This window comes from Opisthorchis viverrini (assembly GCF_000715545.1).
Source record: "Opisthorchis viverrini unplaced genomic scaffold opera_v5_22, whole genome shotgun sequence".
NCBI classification, from domain to species: domain Eukaryota; kingdom Metazoa; phylum Platyhelminthes; class Trematoda; order Opisthorchiida; family Opisthorchiidae; genus Opisthorchis; species Opisthorchis viverrini.
The window spans coordinates 2,696,655-2,717,499 of record NW_008751678.1 but is presented as its reverse complement, the minus strand read 5'-3'; the positions used below and the strand labels follow the sequence as shown (position 1 = coordinate 2,717,499).

The 20,845-nt window shown below is 42.3% G+C and overlaps 1 protein-coding gene across 1 annotated transcript in view; it reads left to right on the top strand.

Annotated features, from left to right (window-relative positions):
• The window catches only part of T265_01999 (hypothetical protein), a gene marked incomplete at both ends in the record, with an annotated part of 89,681 nt that overhangs the window by 66,878 nt on the left and 1,958 nt on the right, over window positions 1-20,845 (top strand). The window contains 5 exons of the mRNA XM_009166137.1: window positions 2,568-2,804; window positions 3,979-4,155; window positions 5,958-6,080; window positions 10,650-10,754; window positions 20,094-20,222. Coding sequence (XP_009164401.1) covers window positions 2,568-2,804; window positions 3,979-4,155; window positions 5,958-6,080; window positions 10,650-10,754; window positions 20,094-20,222 — 771 coding nt within the window. The remainder of the gene's footprint in view (window positions 1-2,567; window positions 2,805-3,978; window positions 4,156-5,957; window positions 6,081-10,649; window positions 10,755-20,093; window positions 20,223-20,845) is intronic.

The window sequence follows — 20,845 nt, the reverse complement described above, 5'->3', positions numbered from 1 at the left end:
CACTTATATGAACAGTCTATATTTTAAAATGGGTGATGCACACTAACTACACTACTGAACTCACTTCGACTCCACTTGACTTCGCTCTAGTTTACTGTTTGGCCCTGGATGGGCACACAAAACTATGTTTGTCCGTCGGATTCTTTCATCCAGTCGCTGGTTAATTTATACCAAAGAATGTGAACTATCTATGACCAAAACCCCTACACCAGCATCCGGACAAGAATGTGTCTCACGGGTGCAATATGTGGAGCAGCTGAGTGCTTATCGAAGAACGGGATACTTTGCAGTAGAAATTTACCCTTTGGTTTTCCTGGTGGAATTGTTTGCCTTGCAGATTGATTAACCGATTTGAGAAAGAAGTTTTCAGAAGGATAGAATTTAGCTTGTTGACGGCAATCTGTAAAACCGATCAGAAGATCGGGTTTCACCGTAGATAGGCAACTCGTTGACAGATTCTACCGCATAAACCAATTAACCAGAATACATTTGAACTAGAGATTTTTTATGCACGCGTGAAAGCCGTTTGCTCTCGGTTTTCCCCCACAAAATCTGTTTCGGCCAGAGTGATAGCTTAAGTGCGGGACTTTCCATTCATCACTTGCTGATTGAGTAACTCACCCATAAATGTTTTTTTATTCTCCGAACGTGCGCGTTTTAAAATGTTTCCGCTGAGTGATTGTCTGTCCTCCTCTGTCCCACACGTTGAACTGGAATGCCGGACACAAATTCATGCGCAATTACTGACCAATTTAGGTGTTTTTTAGCGACAGGGTGTGACCACATTAAGCCGGGTATGGGAATATTTTTACCTACTGCTGGCAATTTTTTATACTGTTGTGAAAAAAGCAAAGTGCTTATCACTCGGTCAAGCATGTTAATGACGGAAAGTCTAAGTTTTTCATCTTATTCAGGGGAATAAAATATCTCAATGCAGAGCCGCTAATAAGAAGTTTTCATCTGGTGTGGAATTGTGACCACAGGCACTAATGATTGCTGTCTTCAAGCATGGTTTTCCCTTGAAATCTTTTCTGGTGCCAAAGTCGTGTTCCACAGCCATGTAGTGATTCTTGTCTGATTTCCTAGCCCAATTGTTTGCTTTTTAGGGTTCAGTGCCATTTGGTACAAGTAGCTAATCAAGTTTTACCTACGTTTGTGACCATTTTACGTCGAATGCAATGTGCAGCACACGTTACTGATATGTACCCATAAGATGAGTAATTTAAGACCTATGAAGAATGCCACTTATTGGGTCAGGAGTACATTCAAAAGAAAATGAAGAACATTCGTATACGGTTTTGGTTTGAATAGGGGAGGGGGAAATACATTCAATTCTGTTTATCAGTCGTTTACAGTCCACAGAACTGGTGCCACTCAAGGGATTTTTGAGTAGTTATTTTGTGTGTTTGAGTTTGACTGTTTGAAAGCTCGCCTTTCACAGCTCTCACAAAAATTTGGTTGAGCAACACTGATTCACTATATCCTCTGTTCTTTTGAATAGGCATATTGCGGACTCACATTTACGAGTGATACTTGGTTACATGGTCCACTAACCAGTGGCAAAACTCTCATACCCTTTAGATGCATTGATACCACACTCTACCTAGTACAGTTTATTCTAACCACATCCTCCTGTTTTTCGGGTAAACATCTTTAGTGAGGTAGAGTCCTGTCAATCAATAGCTGTTGAGCTATTTACCACAATTAGCAATGGCACTTGCTTCTGCACTTTAAAGCTTTTTGTGATGTCCGTCCACCGCGCTTTTCATGCTGTCCTTTCCCCAAGCTCACGATCATTATCTTCGAACTAGGTGGATTGTGATGCTAGCCAGAACACACCTGATGGTTTTATTTTCTAACTCGAACACGTATTGATGGAGGTTTCCTGGTGGCTGTTGCCGAAGCCTAACGAGGGAATTTCTGTTGTATGCAGTGAGGCGAAAAAAAACAGACCTCTCGAGAAACCGCCCCCTTGAGAGCCAACGTTCACTGTCTTCTTCTACTTCCGAGAGAGGCCACTTCTCACGAGAAGCCGAAATGTCCGGATAGTGTTTACGGAAACCTGGAAAAACACTGTCTTGAGGGTTGACTCTGGCTTAATTGGCTCATATACTTGCTAGCTGGTTAATTCCCATATTCCGATCCGAATTACCCGGTGACTAAACAATTCACTGCAGTAACCAGCCTAACTCATAATATCATGTCATGGTCAGTGTCTAGTCTAGAACTTAAAAGACAGAAGTATTGCTGACTAAGTCAAGGAAGAGTTCACGCCTAGACATTCGAATCCTGTCACATCGTAACAACTCTTCAACGTCTGGCTGAACAACGTGGATAGGAATGTTTTTACTGTTGAACTGCAGTGTGCGTCTCGTCACCTTGGTTCTCCTCACGTACATATGGCCACGTATTCCTGAACGTTCATTCATTCATTCGTTTTACCTTTGCACGTACAGTGATTCCGCAACAGCAGTGAGCACTATTCAGTCGCAGTATTCATCCAACTTGTTCTGGTATCCTACCAACTAAGATGTATGTAACCATCACCCGTTTTACTCGCAAATCAGGTTCGGAATCTTCGAAATCACAGCCTCATCCCAGCCTCCCGTTTAATCGTCGACTGGCCCTATGAAATCGCCGGAGATATCAAAGAATCCCATGGAAAGTATCTTCTGTACCTACTGGACAACCCTTCCGTAGTACAGCATCAATTTTCGATCCCAGGTGAGAAGGAAACGAACACGACTTCTGTGGTATGCGATTCACGAGCCTTGAAGCGTCTGGTCAATCCGCACAACTACCGTGTAAGTTTAAACCATTTCAAGGTGTCAGCCGTCGTTTGCGCTAAAAATCAAAACTTGGAGTTTATTAGGCATAGTGGCCAGTTTGATCACAAACACTGTCCTCATGTCTAAGTGCAATATTTTGTGCAGTCACTCTCGGTTTTGAAGTACGAGAGATAAATGTTTAGAAAGTGCACTGGCTGCATTCACCGCACAATGATTTGTCGTTGAATGCTGGAGTGTAATCCATGGTCTAACAGTTGGATGGTTTTCACGAACGTATGCCTGTAGTGCTCCCAGTTTTGCTATCACTAACCGACACGGACAAACAAACCAGGACACCAAAAGGCCTTAGTGACAACTTCACTTCATCACACATTGATATGGTTTCAGTTCGTTCCGAAAATGAATAAACACTTGTACAATAGAGATTCAGCACGGCTTCCTACTGGGTTGTTTATCTTGTTTGCTGAGTCATACCTTTCAGTGGCCGTAAAACAAGGATTGTATAAACTGTTCTTTACATCAAGCGCGTTCCAGGACTAGTTTGGTTTTGCAAAATGGGAGAAATTCTATTGTCTTCCTCTATATATGGCAATGCTGGTTGTGCAAAGTGATAAGGACACGATTTCTTACATCCTACTAGGGGAATGTTTTCTTGCGCCGCTATGAACGAAATTGCCAAGGAAGGTACCTCCCAGTGTCAGTGGCCCATGGAGACAGGTGTACGGGAAGCATTCACTTCACGACAGTTCAGGTCGTTCCCCAGTCAAATTGCAATTGACGGCTATAGTTCATTAAGACACCTCTGTTCTAGAAAAAAGATCTCAATAAGCATTTTCGCTGGTCAAGAAGCCGATCTTTACATGCAGCGGCTTCTTCGCTATACCCAACTTTTTCTGGAAATGTGAAACGAGGACATGAGCGTGAAGGTAAACGAAACAAAAGTATCAAATCTTGGTGGTGAGTGCATTTCACTGAAACTTGCCGAAGCATTTAGGAAGAATTACGCGCCAACTTGGTGAAACCTTACTCATCCAGTAGACTGGAGGTCGAACACAACTCGGTCAAGCAAACACTGGTGAAATCTGGGGAGTTGCTGCCAGTTTCTTCCAAAAATCTCCGTTCATACTGGATTTCTTTGAATGTTAAAGACGAATACTGGTATTAATACCGCACCAATTTCATTTATCAGATATTCAAATTCCTCAGACCAAGTTCGGATAGCGTACCGGTCAACCTTGGCCGAGTCGATTTTCCGAGCAGCCATCCTTCCGCCTACCCTCCACTTTCTCCCAACAAGATGTCACAAGAGGTGCCCGGGAGAAATGAGGACTCTGACAAACAACAGAAGCGACTCATGACAACAGTTGTGAGTATACTATTTTTGCTTCATTTTCTTAAATTAGTTCATCTAATTTTAAACAGATTCAGGCTACTCATTTTGGTTCTGTCCCCTTAATTTCACAACTTGACTATCTATCTCGAAGCCGTTTTCTCCCAGTTTCTACGGTGACGCGCTTTTGAATTGGAGATAGTTCGTCAACTCCCGGGCGACACCAGTAGCAATTAAGAATTCACTATTTACTGCGACTTATTCATTCTGTGGTTACGTGGAAAACATCATATAGTCGTGGACTATGCATTACTCCAGCCTTTATCCTCATATTCTGAAAATTTTCATTGCACAACAAATGGGCGACTGCGGAGTACACAGAAAAAGAAAGTGGTGAAACGCAAAAGAAGTGCGTTGAAACATTACGAAATTTTCAATTGGATTAGTGCACCCATGTTGTCATCGGGCTACGAATTTTATATTTTTACACTTAGATGAATTTCATATGCGCAAAAGGTCAGGCTTACATCGAAAGAATAAAGTTTTGGGTGTCTGGTCATATGCGTGGTGAGAATAAAATCGTGACAGAGAATCCAGGAGAATCAGTACTTGGTCACATAGCTAGCACTCACCCTCTTTCGCTTCTTACAGATACCTAGAAGGTGTGCATATCTAGTATTGATATACAACTGCGAGATGTTTTTGGTGATAAAGAACTGGTGCTACGCATGTTTCAGAACTTCTAGTCTTAAACGTGCATCTGTGCGATCCACCAAATCTTGACACCTGGGAAAAAGATTTGTCATCCTGTTGCTGTTGGAGAGAAATTTGCTTTTTCGAAAAACGGCTATTCATTCAATCAGAAAGTCACATTTCTCCAAACAAGCCTATTTCAAACAGGCAAAACACTCAACTTACACTTTTTTGGTGATAAGAACTGGTGCTACGCATGTTTCAGAACTTCTAGTCTTAAACGTGCATCTGTGCGATCCACCAAATCTTGACACCTGGGAAAAAGATTTGTCATCCTGTTGCTGTTGGAGAGAAATTTGCTTTTTCGAAAAACGGCTATTCATTCAATCAGAAAGTCACATTTCTCCAAACAAGCCTATTTCAAACAGGCAAAACACTCAACTTACACTTCTACCGCTGTACTGTCCTACGAGCAACATGTGGGAGGGGTGAGTGGCCCGAATCTCCCAATAGTTATTTTTTCCCGAGATACAGACATATTCAAAGAGATCATGTTGTATCCTCGTATCTTAACCCTCCCCATTTTCAATCTCGTATTTTTATCCCAGGGTGCATATTATGCGGAACAGTGTTTGAAAAATATCTTGTCGTAGGGAAATTAGCTGCCACACGCTGATAGCTGAAACAATCTCCACAATCGCTTCAGCGGAATGACCGTATAGAAAATTTCTGTTTTCTGTTTTTTGGTTCTCAGGCAGCAATGAGCAAAATAACTATAAGACCATCCGATTTACCAGCACAACGCGATCAGCTTGTGACGTGGGTGCATACAAACGCTAGAAAGCATCGAAGGTGTTTCGTTTCATTAAGGTCCCTCATTCGATAAATGTACTAACAGAAAGCCACAGTAATCTAGGACCTAAGGGTTAGTGAAATTCTTCTTTACTTATTGGGACGCTTTGATTATCCTCTTGGATGAAAATTAAACAATTTGGGAGTTTATCACTTTCCTTCTGCCCATTTGGCAATGGTTTTACGCTACCTACGCTTGAATATCTTGAGATGTTTTATCTGAGTAGAAATATCTCTCATTATGCTGTCACGAAGTGTGCTGTCACTAGCCTGTTCCTTATTTACTCATTCAGAGTTGTTACAACGGACAGCTCCGCTGTGTGCCCATTACCTGTGACCTGGGGAAGCTATCTCACAAAGCTGGTCCAATCACTCTGGAGTTCATAGCGCGACTTTGGGATAATACCATGCGACAAGTAATGTTACTCCTTTTCTATTATATTACAAATCCAATGGTTTTAATAAAAACTGGAACCACTTTAATTTAGGCTTTTCAGGCAACATGAGACATTAAGTTCGCATTTTGGCTGAAGGAAACAAAACATTCTGTCGCCTCTGAAATCGACCATCCTCATTTCCAAAATACAGTAAAACACCTCTTAACTACCAAGCTGAACACGGATTTTAGTTACACAACTAACCCTAAGTTCATCTGCACATATCTGACTTTTTCGTGTTTTCGTATCAACTGCGTGTTTAATGAACTTTGTTTGTTCAGTGTGCAGTCGGTTTTGGAGACTAGATGATGCGTACATTGCGCCGAGCAGGCTTTATTGTCACAATTGGATCCTACGATTTCGACAAAATGACTATTTTATGACATCGACCAAGGTATATTCATCAGTTGCGAATTTAGACAACCTCCTCATATGTTGCCTCACAAGGAACACGAAAGCATGAGTTTTGCCATGCCTCAGCAAAGCTGGTTGAAGCAAACATTTCGTCCCAGCTCTGAAGCTAATATGTACTGAAAAACCCGAGCAGTATTGTACATATGTTTCATCCCTATCGGAAGACATCAGCAGAGCGCATCTCACGAAGCTCCGCAGAGTCTCGGACCCACAACCTCCCGCTTCATAATTTGAGCACTCAACCGTTCGACCAGTAGTGCTTTCGTGACTTTTCAGCATAGATTGGCTTCACTTGAAGGACGAAACCTCAAATAAAATTCCCAGTTCACCTCACACCAGAGGGGGTTGTGCTCAGACATATACATAAGTTCCACAAGCGTACGATATAATCTCCTGGTAAACTGTCGTAGCGACTTTTCTTATTGTAGTTATAATAAATTTAGCGCTGTTTTTAATGCATTCTTAGGAATATCAGCCTCCAGTATAGTTTATTTTGATGATTCACACGCGATCAACTTCCAAATATGGTGCGCATGCTGGTGACCAGTGAACTATTCGTATTTCAGCTTTTTTTCAACAAACCAACCACTATTCTTATATTTTCAGTACATTCATTTATTTAGCTATTCCTGTGCTTATCTCATCTATTGTGCAAAAGCCTCAAATTCACCACCCGATGCTGAATAGCGCCTGAATAGACTTGAATGTGTCTCGACTTGTACAGGCACAAACAAGCTTCAGTTCTTGTACTCTTATCAGGTCGGGGTTGACAAGTATTCAGGGTGCTTAGTGAATTTATCAGCAATGTTTGAATAGCATACCCTAAATAGATGCGTCACACGCACACAAAGGAGCCGTCCACGTCGTTGTTTTTTAGTGCACAGTACGGATGTTGTTTTGCCATTGCTTATAGCCTGGGTACCTTGGCAGTAAGGCCACTGTGGTCAGCCAAAAGGCAGTGGCGCTCAGTGACGTTCGACCGGAGGTCGACTGATTATCGAATTTACTTGCCAAAATGCCTGGTTGCAGCCCACGTGAACTGGAAATCACCTAGTATGGTTTTCCTTGACGATCTTTCTAGATTATGATAGCTAATCTACTTCGTTCTTGTCCACGGCAAATTGAAATAAATGCCATATCTGATGAAACACTTATAAATTCCACTTACTTAAGGGACCTGTGATGGGATTAATGTTTGTTAGGGAAGTCTTTTGACGAACTACTTCGTTTACGTAGGTGACTATGTAGTCACGGCCTCTAGTAAAAGTTTCTGTGAGATTATTATGTCGTGGAGTAGAAACCTTCGTGGAACAAATACCTGCATGTCCTTCTACTAGAAGGCTGTACCGGTAACACCGATTAAAGTTTGACCATCAACCAGCTATAACCAGCGAAACAGTGAACAGTGGTTTTGCCTTTGCTGAGACTTACCGGCATTTGGGTTCGAACAGTTGTGCGACGGGTTCCGTGTAATTATAAAGCAAAATTGGCAAAATATTAGTCGCTTGAGGCACGTTGTCCAAGTTCGCTGGGAAATATGGAACACTGCATTCCTCTCCAGGTTTTGTGACTAATTGTGATCAGCTAATCGGTGACTGATTTGCGCCATAACAAGCATTTATCACACCCCGTATGAGTATTGGCTAGCTGCGCCCATCGAGAATGAGTGAAGCAGTAGACAGCCAACGCTGTTTCCCACAACTTAACAGGTGTCTGTTGGTTTCTTGATATCAGGCGGTGATCATAGCGGTGATCATCGTCAGAAAATGACCAAGTTCATAAACAGGTTAAACTATAATCGTTATTAATTTTACTGGGGTTATTTCGCCATTATGGTGAATTTTAGAAGGTCGGCTGGCGCATTTGAATGCCTGGTCTTTAGTATAAAATCCTACCAGGATTTCAACTCATAACCTCCATAGCTTTTCATGCACAATGCCATCAGACCCATGTTTGCTATGAAGTGACGCTTACAAAAACCGACCTCCCGAGAAGGTGCCAGGCTTTGGGATTACATCATTTCACTTGAGACCCCTACTATTCTCCGGGGGATGGGTTTCAATGCCCCATTAGAAGACGTTATCCAGCCTAAGAGGGTATAAATACATTAGAACGTTACGCAACATCGGTGACATTTTCTCCTATTCCGTAATGACACTGAAATTGTTTTGTTGATTCAACGATAAGGACACGAAATTCAAAATATTATCATGAAAGAGATATACTTCTCCTTGACAGAGGAGTTTACGTGCAACAGCCGCTATCTGTTTAATGAGTTGTACTGTGGCCTAGCACCCCATGTGCTTACTTCTTGGTAGGCTACGTTTTCAGATAAGCCAGTGTATTAAAGGGATAACCACATGAGCGTCATTCATTTTAATACACATTTTTAGTCATCTTTCAACAGAACCCAAAGCCGATCAGTGGTTTCCGACTGAATGAATTTCAAGTATGCTACAGCCCAATCTCCACAGATTATTAGACATGCTCTGGACAAACAGGTTTTCTAACCAGTCCAACAAAACAGGACTTATAGTGATATCAAGGGAATGCACTGCTCAGTTCCGCTGGCATTTTCTCAAGAGCTATGATTCACAGATAAATCGCGATAGGCTATTTTGCACGTGGACTGTGTTTTGCTTACTAATGCAATATTATATGGAGGATGTGCTTAGAAAATCTCAAATCACTATTTTGTTAGGTCTTAGCAGATATCCAAGGCAGCTAACATATCATCTCATCCTCAATACTCCGTCTTCGGGTAAACTTCACCCCAGTATCCTCCTTTGCCAACTTTGCAGAAATGAACTGACATTTTCCGAGTCTTATCTTGAAGGGCATTGCTGTTTTTTCCGCTTGCTAGCTGTGTACACATTGAAACCACAGTCCTCATCATATAGCACAAGTCAAGTGATGTCAGTGGTTCCAGAAGTAATTCAGGCCACTCTAGTGTCGTCTTTTTCCTGTGCACTGGGGCATTCATTGTGGACTAACTTCGAAATCTATCCTATAGAGAGCTCATTACTAGTTTTTGTTCGCGCGCGTTCTGTTGTGCAGTATTGTGAACTCTGACCTCATCATTGTTCAGCCTCAGTGTCCCGTCGCAATACAGCCATAGTTTATTTGAAAGACTTATTGTGAAGAAAGTAATGAAACTTTACGTGGATGGAACACGGTGCTAGCCTACAACAATCATTTTGAGGGGACTACAACTCCAGACACCCATTCATGCAACCTGGATATAAACTGATAACAAGATTGCCACTGGCAACGATTAGCAGCCATAACTTGCAGTGTCTTCAAGCAAGCACATTGGGGACAAACATGTACAAACATAGCGTCCCACTAGTACAAACTTGTCTCATGAATTTCTCTTCAGGGTTTAGTCCAAGAAGCTTACAAAAAGATGAGAATATTTGTTTAAGCATGGTTAAGACCAGCTGCAATGTGGCAAGCATCCTACACTACTGATAGATTTAAAGGTATTTCGTGTATGGTGATGTTGGAGACTTTCTTTAGATGTGAAATGTGACCTCGCAGACATCCAACAGCAGCTGATCTTTACAGTCTTAGTAGTTATTTTTGTATTCTCACAAGGAGTCCACTTTACTGACTTTTCTGATGGGTTGCTTCTCTTTAAGATACTCTCCCCTCGAAGTATTTATTCACTTTGCTTGACAAAAGTTGCTGGCCTGGATGATCTAATCTCGCTGAGCTTGCATTTTGAATGTTTGAAACTTGATTCCTCCGTGCATAATCTGTAGATTTGGAATCAGTCCCTTGAAAGGTAGGCCACGTTTGTCTCATCCCAAACTGGATTTTGCATGGAAGTAATGCTCGCTAACTGCGCTGACCGGAAAACACCAGTTCAACTCCCGGGCTTCTTTTTTCACCAGAAACATTCAGTCGACCAGAGTGTCCCACCGTTTTACATTAATTAAGAATAAATGACTTTTACAGCGAAATTAGACAGGCAATACGTCCACTTTCTTGGTTCACTGAAACACAGTTCCCATCGGCCTAGCCCCCATAGCTATGATCCCTGCATTTAAACTTCAGGCTAGATAAAAGTTTTCAGTTCCCCTTCATTGAATCGTCTCTCTGAATGTTTCTTCTCTTCACTAATTCCTGCAGGACTTCAAGGATTTCTTTTTGACAAAGCTCCGACTGTCAGCAACTTGGAGAGCAGATGTGAAATATGGCATTGATCTTGGAGACGCAGACCACACTCAAGAAACAGTGAGTACATTCCAGCAACTGCGGCTGGTTTTTTTTAAATGCAATTAAAGATCCCAGCATAGAATAGTACCGTTGAGGTAGACGTAGTCCCTGGGTCATTCGTTGCACATTATGGCTTAGGAATCCCATTTTAATATTCTGTCCGACCCTGTGCATGGTATTACTTGTTCTCATAACTGAAGTGGCTGTGGTGTTTCAGTTTACATCTATCTTAATCGGGGACTTACATAGGTCACCACCTTCTTTCTTGGAATTCACTTTTAGAAAAAGAAGACATCATCCTCCGCACAGATGACCTCATAATCCAGGGGAATGTGTATTCAAGATATGGCTAAATTCTAACTTGTTTACTGTGTGAAACAAGAAATTCGGGAAAACGAAAACTAAACCTCAGTCTCGCCCATGTCCAATAGAGTTTTGTATATATTTTTGCTTTGGTCAGCAGGTGGCATTACCAGCCTGCTGGTTTTCAACCTAGGTGAACGTATACAGATGTATAGTGAATTAGAAACTAACGTACTGGATACAACGAGGACTAAGTCCAACCCAAATTAGTCAGATGTTGCGACTCACGACTTTCTGTGCACAAGACATTGTTTGCCTTCCGTGAGTGTTGGCATCCGATTTTCCTGGTTTAACACCAATATAACGGACGACAAACTGGGCGCAACAGATCAACAGACGTCTCGTAGTGGACAAGACTGGATACTGAATGACTGAGTGATAAATGCAAATGGGTATTTGTTTACCTGCATCAGATACTGCTTTGGGAAGGTCACCGGTCTGTTCTGTCATTACGTGTGACGCCGATTCCAACGCAAGCGGCAGGAGGATGGGCTACGCGGAGTGGATTGGCTTTTGGTGTGAACTTCCGAGTGAATAGGGACACTGCCACCTGAACTTCTTGTAAGCTTGTGTCTGGTACTGAACAGTATGACAGGCTTTCTACAGCAGCCCTAGGGAAACGTACTTTTTTAGTGCAGTGAGAAAGTATGCTAGTGTAGCTGAGTGAGTCGCTCTGTCCAGTGACAGTTTTTCCCAGCTCGGTAGAATAGTTCTCTTTTCAAACTACATCCGCTTTGCGTCGGTTGATATGAAGACTTCCGAGAAACGCACCAGCATTCCTATGGCGTTGTCTTCGGCAGAACTTGCATAAGCTTCACACGTTTGCACTTGATTTCGTATATTTCCCGATGCATGATGCAAAATGCTTTGAAAGTTCACTTGCATGCGCAGTGCTCAGTGCAGTGGAGGCATATTCCATGGTTCTCACTTTCATGCAGTATGTGCAGTGATGCAATCGCTCTAATATTTAGTCATCTCGAAAGTTTTGGCGTGCCCTCAATTGGCTAAGAAAGAATTAAGAATCCAGACAAGAAAAGCCCAGCGAATATACATCAGGAAGAAGCCAACTTAAAAAGAATGCCCGACACGAGAGAACGCCCGATGGAAAACCGATTCGTGCAGATAGAGCACATTGTAGATGTCATCTGAAATTACCGGACTACACCATAGCATTCATTGTTCCGATACCTAAAGAGACGTGAAAACTTCTGAGTAGTAGGCTGATCATCATGGCGATGGGGTAAGCACGGGAATAAGGAAGCAGAAGATACAATCAACGGAAACCGAGTTTATCAAGCGAACTGGATTAACGTTGTTGTAGTAACAAGTAGCAAAAGATAAGTGCGAACTTTCACACTCGGTTACCTTTTGCAAGTCGATTCAAATGTTCAGTAAGGTCCAGAAATGAATTGATAATCAAAAAAACATATTGGTGAGAATATGTGGGTCTTACTCGTGGTCAAAAAACCAGAAATAGCATGCCTTCACTACACCATGTCCCGATTTTTTTTCTAATCAACAACACGCTTTGCTCAGAGCCGTTTTAGGCCCCCTATGGAAACATTTCTCCATAACCGTGAGTGGTTTTGGTGGGTTCTGTAATGTTCCTCCTCAAGCGAAATCAGTGAGGCGTGTTTTTAGTTGCATTATTACAAACCCAGTTGCGCAGCTTCCAACAATCATTGAGACTTTTAGGAACTGATGTGAAAATATAGATGCCACAGCAACCCCAAGAGGAATTTCAAGCACTGCTTCTCAGGATCCCACGGCCTACACAAGAGTATCGCGAAAACACCTTCAAAGTATCACAACCAAAATAATGTGATATTGATGAAGAACTATATCGAAACTTGTCCACGGTGCTTTTGTCATTATTTAACTCAAGCTGAAGCCCCAAAACCACCACAGGGTACAGGTGCAACCACATACAATATATCCGATTAGTACAGATGGAAGAGGTTGGACTCCGAAGTACGTTTTGCGCTGTACATTTGGATAAAGAACCTGAATCAGATTTATTCAAAAGTTGTCCTAATTCCCGATCCACATCAATTTAGAATGCTAATGAGTTGAAGGAAGGAAAATTATTGATTGAAAGTCAGGGATGACGCAACCTCGCTTAGCCCTAAACAGGATGATCTGATAGTACGATATCAGTGAATGTTTGCTAATGTTCTTCTGCCACTTGTAAAAAGACGATTTGTTAGGACCAAGTGACAAACGAGAGGTGAAGATTTCCACCAGTCAATAGCAAAAATGTGCTCTGATGTCTTGTTCCACCACGTCAGTAGTCCAACGACCTAGTACTAACGGTTAACGGTGCCCTACAAAATGCAAATTATTTTAAATAACATCTGTAATTCTGTTGCCTATTTTGGTCTGCTAAATGTAAATTGCTGCTGCGATATTGAGTGGGATCAAACCCAAACTTCTGGCATTTAGATGAACCGATCGATACGCAAGATAAGTTCATCCACCCGGGAAGTCTGACGAGTCCCTGTGGGCTAGGGGAACGTTTCCTAACCTCTGACATTTGCAGCAACCACGTGACATTATCTTGTGTGACCAACGTTTGGTGTACAATGCTACATTCCGACATTTCTAAAGCAGATTCATGGCCACTGCGTGCATATCTTTGGAAACTCTCTGCTCTTGAACTGTCGGTGACCGTGAAGCATAGTACGGATCTGACAAGTACATCCAGTCAATAAAACAGAGGTTTTCTAGAAAGATCACCCTCTTTTGAGAGGTCAGCTGGTCAGGTAATGCTGGCTGGGCGAATTACTTCGTACGCCAGAAGTCTGATTGCTTTGTAGAACCCTGTTAACACAAGATTGCCTCTGATGGAGACATCTTGGCAACGAAAGATGATAGCGCTTACCAGTCAAATCAGTCGCTTTGATACCTGCAATCTTCCTGGGTGGAGACTGCTGGGGAATACGGATCAATGATTATTGACTGTGGCACATACGGTTGTTTCATGCAGCCAGTGACGCTGTTGCATCAAAGCTGCTGCCTTCACTGCGTAGCTATCAACCTCTGTTTTACTGAAAACAGAATCACACGCAGTCCTTAAACTGATTGAGTCATTATATCCAGTTTGTCTCTCTTATTTCCTTATTCTCCTTATCTTCGGTGAATGGGGCTGTAGCATCTGGAACAACTGTGTTTAGTTACGCAGTTTTTAGATGGAAAAGTTAACCAAACTAGACTGTGGTGGTTGTCATCCATGGACTTTATGAAGAGCTTCTATAAGGTAAAAGAGTCTCTTCGATAAATTAAACGACATTTTCTGCTACCAGAAACAACTGTTTAAATTATTAACAAGTGCCGGTAAAAGTAATCGGTGCCGGTAGTAGTTGGGTTATAGTGAAACTAATGATAAGTATCGAGTAAGGGTTTCTAAACAAACATGCAAGATCAGCTCTGTTATGTTGAATAACATGCTTCCACAATGCTATGTAATGTAATACAGATCATGTCCTATACTGCTGGTTCGCCGATATTGCTCTTCCGGAATGTCTACATAACTATACACTTCATCCTCCCCTTCCGTTCTTCCCCATTCTCGGCATGCCTAACTGAATATTTGCTTGTCACTCATATGGTTTTGGTTTACCCTGATTGCTGCATAACCCAATCAACCTATTGTGTTCGCTGCATGCAACGCATGTTTTCTGTGGTTTTGCATTTCTAACCCGAGTGTTCCGTAGTATTTGAATTCCTGGGTGCATAAATCAGCACTTGATCCGGGTTTCCTTGGACACACCAGGGTGATTGGCATGTACTGTATTTTCGTATCTCTTAGGTGCAAGTCTTCTCAGATCAGACCAAACGAGTACAAGAAATAGTTTGAAAATTACGCGGGTGGTACACGCCCTTCATTCCACCCACCCCATTATTGGCCCTTTTTCCCTGGTTGATCGCACTACTCACGATATTTTAAGTACCATAAGATAACAGCACTTATTTTGACTCGACTCTCAGGATCGAATCGATTCTTCAGCACACATGCCATCCCGAGGAAAATGTGGTGTCCGAAAGCGACTGCGGAATATCAACGCATTCTTTGCTTACAAAGAATACATTTAAAGTGGGCATTCATATCTGACAGTAATTACTGACTAGAATCAATTGGTCTGGTTACTTTGGGGTAGCATGCTCATTTAGGCACAGGTCAGTTTCGTCCGTGCAGTTGTGAGCAACTTCCATGAATGAAGGCGGGAGTTCAAATAACTGCGGCCCCAACTGTCCAAACTAACATCGACATACATGCTGGCTGAAAATCTCTTCCACACTTAAGCTTGGAGTACTTAGCGTATGGTGTGAGCCACAAAACGAGTATGCCTCACTTTACTTCTGCGCCACGCAACTAACCTTCAGTTTAGATTTCAGGAGATTTAAGATTCGGCGAACGGACTCTATCTGGAAACGCAATTTGTCTAGAAGGTCGGTGTGAGAACAGGTCGACTTGTTAAGGATTTCCTGTCACGGCTCCTCGTGTGTGGGGACTAGTGGCGCAGGATGTAAACAGACCAAACTCCTTTATTAGTGGACAAGACTGCTTTAGCCAACCGGAAAAGACAAGATCAACCTTGAACCGACTTTGATAATGTCAGTGGGTAGATGGTCAAAGGCGTGCCCGAACCCCTCCGGTCGATTGTTGTGGTCTAGCAAGTTAGTTAGAGTTACGTCATAACATATTTGGCGACATCCTCGTTCATGGACAAGCAGAGAAAATGCACTGCTCAAGCATAAATTTCGAACCGTTCAATCGATCGGATATCAGCAAATACTACCAACCGGATTTCGCATGCATAAATCAAAATATGTCATATGGCATACAGGCAGACCTACACCTTGATCTCCAGACTTAGTTCTTTCTTGTGCTAGATTAAACGCTTCAAAGCGAAAAAACCCAAGCTTTTTACGGAAGGATATTTCAACCAGATAATGTGCAGATGATATACACATTACAGTGTCAGTCGTTTACAAAAATAGCTCGGACGGGGATTTACGCATAGGAGGCCTTGACAGTCGAGGCACGGTCGACGAAATATGCTGGCAGATTATGTTTAGCGTTTTAGTAATCCTCGGTGGCAGCAGTGTCATCTACAAGTTCAATTGATTGGTACAGTTTTTCCCTTATCCACTCCGTGAAATCCATTGATGTGCTGGCGATAATTCGAAAAGTTGTGGAGACAGCGAGCAGTCTAATTTTTCCCTGGGTGAAAATTCAATGGTGGGAGATTTCACCTCAGGCATACAAACTTATAAATGCTCTATATGTCCGCTGAAACATTCAAAACTGTTATAGTTGATTATGCTTTCGCATGAAGGTTGCTGTTAGTAACCAAACCTGTTAATCACGGTTGCACGTTCCCCTCCATGTTACTCCAGTGTTTCAGTTGATTCCCGAGTTCTGTGTGTATTTAAACTTTGTCTACGGTAAGTGTGATAAAATATCTTTGTCCGACCAAAGACCACTGAAATGAACACCAGAGTTGATCTTACTCTGGTGGGAGGAACCCGAAGTATGGGACCACTTTTATTGACCGCACAAGCGAGTTTTACCGCGCCAAACTCAGTTCCCAATAAACACGGAAGTCCTTTGGGGCAATCGTTCAACCCACTTTCTCAGCCATACAATTAGAGTCCAAGTCTTTGTCAAGATGACCTTTGTTATCATCGAAAATCTCCGTCGTAGTAAACTTAAAGCTTCTACACTTGAATGAAATTACTGACTGAAACTGTTATCAGAGTTCACTGTTGAATGGCTTCCTATCTAAAGTTTGTAGCTGGTTTTTAATTTAACTGACAAATCTCCTGAGTTGAAAAAATTTCTTGGATGATCCTTACCGGCGTCTTCACAGACCAGGGGAAAACTCTCATCAGAAGTGACGGAATCGTTACCCTTTGCAGGATTAGAACAGCAATCTCCCTTTAATTGGACCAGACGATTTATTCCACATCAAAAGAAACACCACTCAGAAATGGATATCGAATCTCTTTAAAAATTGAGGGAATCAAGAGCATCAAGCCGACAAAGAAATTTCCATGTAGTTTCGTGAACTTATTAGTGTTCTCTTGTGTTAGCAACTTAAGCCACTTGGTAAATCAGAAGGCGAGAAAGAGACACTAATGAAACCTGTTTTGAGAGCGTGAGGTTACAACAACTAGATGCACCTTAATCAAGTCCAATACAATACTAAAAATAGAAGGGTTCAAAAGAAGGACTTATCGTTCTGAGTGTAAGTTGTAATAGTTCCACCGAGTTCGTTTGGGTGCAGGTAGTCGTCTTTCATTCGGCAGATTCCCTGCCATACGATCCTGGTTGTCCGCAGTTTTTGTTGGTTGAACCGGCCTGTGTGCGACGCGCGAGTGATGCATGTATGTGTGTGCTTGATTGCGTTCTGTCCTTATATATAGGTCGTTGCAATAAGTGGGATATCAAAACAATGTGAAATCGCCTGGCGTCGTTCAAAAGATAATGGAATGAGGGTTGACATATTGTCGCATTCATGTCACGATTTTGACGCGTGATTGTGAGACAGACAAAATGGAATGGGGGTATTGGGTGCCGGTGTGAAATTGACTAGAGGAATAATTAAGTAGAAGGGCAAGCGTTACAAATACTCCCCCCTTTAGAGAGGGATCATATAGGCGCTGTCATCAGTCCAGACAAGTCACGTCTTGCCTCGTGATGCACGTTGTGGGATGTGGAACAAAACAAAGCACGAGGGAGACAGTGGATGTGGATGCTCTAATCAGATTGGGCAACCGCTACAAACTCCACGGATCAGGACTCAAATATTTAGGATTCTGATAATCCACTGCCCGAATCCTTCTTTTAAGGGCTTTGCCACAACTTTTTCGGTGCTGCTCATCACGATGAACGACTGGTACTCAGAAAAGTTAAAAAACTGTCCAGTGATTTCATCTTCAAGGTTAACGCTCAGTTGCGTAGCTCGTTGGTCACGAAGGATAGCGATCTTTAACAGAGAATTATCAGGAGTTATATTTATACCGTGAAATGACTCTGTCTGTGTAGTAAATTATATTATTGAAGTTGTCCATGAATCTATTGATCTTACCCAATTACAGCTGTTTGGCACCCCGGGATGAAATCTGGAACACGGGTCAGCACTTGTAACTGATGCTCAAATTATTGGTCCATATTATGCCAGCTTTCATAATCTATAGCGGTGATATTCTACTTTAGCTACAGGTAAATCAACCCCACTTACTTAGGTGCCTCCAGGTTGTCGGCATACTCATGACTGAACCAACCTTCCGACGAACGTGAATTTCAAAACATTACCATACGGAGGCTGGATTAGCCAACAGACAAACCACCCATGCGTATTGTTGTCTATGTTGATGAGAAAACGTATCGAAGTGAGTTTTTCCACTCTGAGGAAACAAACCCTTTCGAGGGATGATATCATCCGAAAATGATATGACTACCGACGATATTTTCCGAATGCAGCTTTGTTAATGTGCTCCCAAGATCAAGCATTGAATCAGGTTCTTCTCTGCCGGACATATCCTCACTCACACAATTCGTTCAGGTGTGACAAATTCTGGTGATCCATTGAAGCCTTTACTACAGTTCTTAGCCTGTTCACAGGAATCCCATTCCGGTTGGTTATTAACTCTTGTGTGCCTAAAAGGGAATGGAATCAGTAGTATCACGCAGGTGAAGGCCGAGTTTTGAGTCTTTCAGTGATCTCGTGAATAATCTTACCTTAATGTGGTTAGTTAGACATATAGTGTTGGAATATATTAAAGTTCAATGCAAGAGTTTCGCATCCCTACCTTTATTGTGAAAGGACTCATCGGCAGTCTTCGTTAAGGATTGGGTTATCAAAATCAGGCTAAATCTCAATGCACTGCACCAAAGTGTCCTCGGTTGGGAAGTTCTTGAGAAAACTACTGTACTTCGAATAGACTCAGTACACTACTCATAAGGTCGCTGAAAGCACTCCAACAGCCCACGACCGGTTTCGCCCTGCTGCACTCCAACAGCCCACGACCGGTTTCGCCCTCCTTGGTGCTCATCGAGTAGGAACAGTCCCCGAGTATCTGTCAACCTTCTGTTCTACTTAAAGCCTAATTGGACAGAACGTCACAAACGAAAGATTCAACTGGGTTTCAGGTGAGCATTCCGGCAAAACTAAATTGATGTGCAAATTACTGTTCTTCGACTCTGCAAGATCACATTCAAAGTATTGTGGAGCAACCGTATCAAATACCTTTCTGCAAACTTCCATCGATCTGTTTTCTAGTTTCAAGTCTGCACGTACATAACCACACTAAGAATAATATAGGGGGTTGATCTTTTGGTGAGTTAAGATGATGCTTTTTGAATGGTAAATGGGCTGCATTTCTTTGTAGTCCGGTGACTTCGACTATGATATTTTTTCGTCAGACATTGCAAAGATATTTCCGCATTCCCTGCCGATGTCCTCAGATCGTCTGATCGATTACTTCATGCTATTTTACTCTTCCACTTTCATGGAAATATGTGGTCGTTTAGATTATTCTATTGTGCTGGGGCCTGGTTATGGTTGTACGGCAGTGAAGCATCAATGCCAACACTGATGTTGCTGTCTTTGGTGATGATGATGACTGGGATCTAGTTGGCTTTCGATGATTGTGTTGTGTATGTTGCCGTGAACGGACAATCTCTTTGGTGAATGACTGGGATCTAGTTGGCTTTCGATGATTGTGTTGTGTATGTTGCCGTGAACGGACAATCCTGCATGAATGTGTATTTTGTTTGTTCGGTGCTCTATAATCACTCGTTTTCCTCTGAAACCCTTTTGTTCAGTGGTACCTATGCAAAGCTTTATGATTTTGCCGCCATTATACTCGATCCAATCACTGCCATTTCACCCGATACCTCTTTACTCTGCCCGGTATTGTAGCTACTGTTATACTGATTTATGAGCTATGCGTATAATTCACAAAGGTACCCGTTTATCCTTTCAGATCGAACTATCAATATTCAACAACCTTGAACCAAAACCAATCGTACCCAAGTATACAGCACTTTACATTGCTCTGGCCGTGTTCGGAGGTGCGGTTGTCTTAGCAATTATCGTGATCATTTTGAAGAAGGTAAGCCCTTCAACTATCATCAGAAATCAGTTTCAATCGTGAAGGCTTTTACCTAACTATTTTGTCGTCGGTTCACAACATGGTTTCCTGATCGCTTCAGTAGGCCTTATTTATGCCAGTTACGTCTTGCATGATCGCTTAACGACATGTCAGAGTTTTTAGGTGGTCAGAGACTTCATTGTATCATGTGAAAATATTCAAAATAATCACTTCCATACAGAGAAAGTTCCTGAAAGCTTAAAAAGCAGCGCTTCTGAGGGATCCAACAAAATCTCCCTTTTGAAATATATGCGTGTTTGTGCGCGCGCACCAAACCCTCTGTATCAACTCAGCTACGCACAATACTGAAATTGGATTGCCGAAGCCTCTTTCGTAGGACAAGTTTGGGAACCTTTCCGGCAATCGGAGATGTGTAGGCTGACAAATTTTGCACACAGACAACAGGGACTGTTTAGTTAGTTAGTTAGAGGGGCTGAAAAGACAGACCCGAGGAACGCCGAATCCTTCCGATAATCTAGTGTTGCTGAGTTAAAACAAGCCATCCAGATGAATGTTTCGGCTTACTTCTCAAGTCGTAGCACAGTTTTACGCCCCCCCCCCCCCCCAAGTTTCTAGCCTTAGGG